Source organism: Echinops telfairi, unplaced genomic scaffold (genome assembly GCF_000313985.2).
Source record: "Echinops telfairi isolate 266 unplaced genomic scaffold, ASM31398v2 ScPeMD7_2291;HRSCAF=2852, whole genome shotgun sequence".
Classification (NCBI taxonomy): Eukaryota; Metazoa; Chordata; class Mammalia; order Afrosoricida; family Tenrecidae; genus Echinops; species Echinops telfairi.
Window position 1 is genome coordinate 42,483,423 of NW_022106189.1, and position 1,763 is coordinate 42,485,185.

The window sequence follows — 1,763 nt, forward strand, 5'->3', positions numbered from 1 at the left end:
TTTTGGGGATACATATCCCACTGGATACCATAATCCCCCTTCCCCAATTCCATGAAGAAGTGAATGACTTCATGTAGTAATACATTGACAGTCCTGCAGCCCACCTACAGGCCATCTCTGTCATCCTGCACAGGAGCCTCGCGCCTGTTTTCAGACACCCCTGTTCCAGCCCCTTCTGGAAAGTCAGGATGTGATGTCATCTTTCTCTTGTAGGACGGCATCGTGAATCCAACAATAAGGAAAGATTTGAAAACTGTACCGAAATTCTACTGCTGTCCGATTGAAGGCTGCCCCAGAGGTCCCGAAAGACCATTCTCTCAGTTTTCCCTCGTTAAGCAGGTATTCTGTTGTGAGCTTAATCCTCTGCAGATGAACTGTCCAAACCTAGCGTGTGCTGTCATTGCTAACTGCACAGGCCTAGTCGGAGAATTCCGAGGTGACCCCGTGTCTCCTAGTGGCTGAACAAGGACGTGGCTTGTAGTGACCGCCAAAGGGAAGGCAGTTCTATCTGCTGAGCAGGTGTCTCTCCACAGGTGGGAGTTGTAGACCATTGTGGCCAAGAATAGCCATGTGTGATTGAGGGTCTCCGTGAGTGTGCACATAGTTGCAGGAGAGTGTGCTGCTAGAAGGTGCTGAGGCAATGCCCTCCCCTGGGAGTAAGTCGGATCCAGGGAAACCATCCTAACAGCAGCTACCATAGGAGAAGGAGGGGCCCAGGGATGACTTGGGGCGGGGGAGGGTGCCTTCTGAACTGTTCCCTCAAGGCTTTCCTGGTGTGTGTCTTCCGAAAAGTATCACAAAGACATTTTCCCTGTTGAGAGCACTCAACTTGTAGTTGAAGCCTATATGCTAGGCCCCAGATATTATTTCCAGAACCGAGTTCCACACCTTAACAAAGCACAAGTGGCAAGGTGAAGAGGTGTATGACCTTGGCTGCCTTTTCACTGTTTTTGTTTGGGCTGCTCTATTACCTGCATAAAGGAGCCCTGCTCGCATTGTGGTTACATGGCGGTCTGAGATCTGCAAGGTTGGAAGTCTAAAACCACCAGCTGCGCCAAGGGAGAAAGACTGGGCTGTGCGCTCTCGTCGCAGTGTCAGAGACTCCCAGGGGCAGTTCTACCCTGTGCTATGGGCCGCCAAGAGTCAGAATTGACTCGATGGTGGTGAGTCTGCTTTTGGTTTTTAATTAGCTGCATCAACATCTAGAGCCAATGTTGGTAATGGTTTGTTGAAGGGGGTTGCAAACATTCTAAGTTTCTTCCATCGTTCACCCCATTCCCTCTTGCTCTCCCTAGCACTTTATGAAGATGCATGCAGAGAAGAAGCACAAGTGTAGTAAGTGCAGCAACTCCTATGGCACCGAGTGGGACCTGAGAAGGCACTCGGAGGACTGCGGTAAGACCTTCCAGTGCACCTGTGGCTGTCCCTACGCCAGCAGGACGGCGCTACAGTCACACATCTACCGGACCGGCCACGAGATCCCTGCAGAGCACAGGTGACAGGTTAAGGAGTGGTGGTGGCCACCATGCCTGTGGCTGAGGGAGGAGGGTCAGACTAAAGTGTCTGGAGAGCCACTGGGGTAGAGAAAGAGGAACAGGTAATAGCATGCACCGTGGAAGGTGCTTTAGGGAGTGGCAGCGGACCTAGCGAAGGGGCACACCTGGGCCAGTAACCCCCCCTTCTTGCTGCCAGCCCCCGTTGATGTCCCCTAGAGATTTTCACCCAAACATCTCCACTTCCAGCATGTTCTGTCAGGGAGATAG

The 1,763-nt window shown here is 52.1% G+C and overlaps 1 protein-coding gene across 1 annotated transcript in view; it reads left to right on the forward strand.

The window, feature by feature from the left end:
• Positions 1-112: 112 nt before the first annotated feature.
• ATMIN (ATM interactor) overlaps positions 113-1,763 on the forward strand; it is a 3,976-nt gene continuing 2,325 nt past the window's right edge. The window contains exons 1-2 of the mRNA XM_013005151.3: positions 113-339; positions 1,296-1,495. Coding sequence (XP_012860605.1) covers positions 1,302-1,495 — 194 coding nt within the window. The 5' untranslated portion in view covers positions 113-339; positions 1,296-1,301. The remainder of the gene's footprint in view (positions 340-1,295; positions 1,496-1,763) is intronic.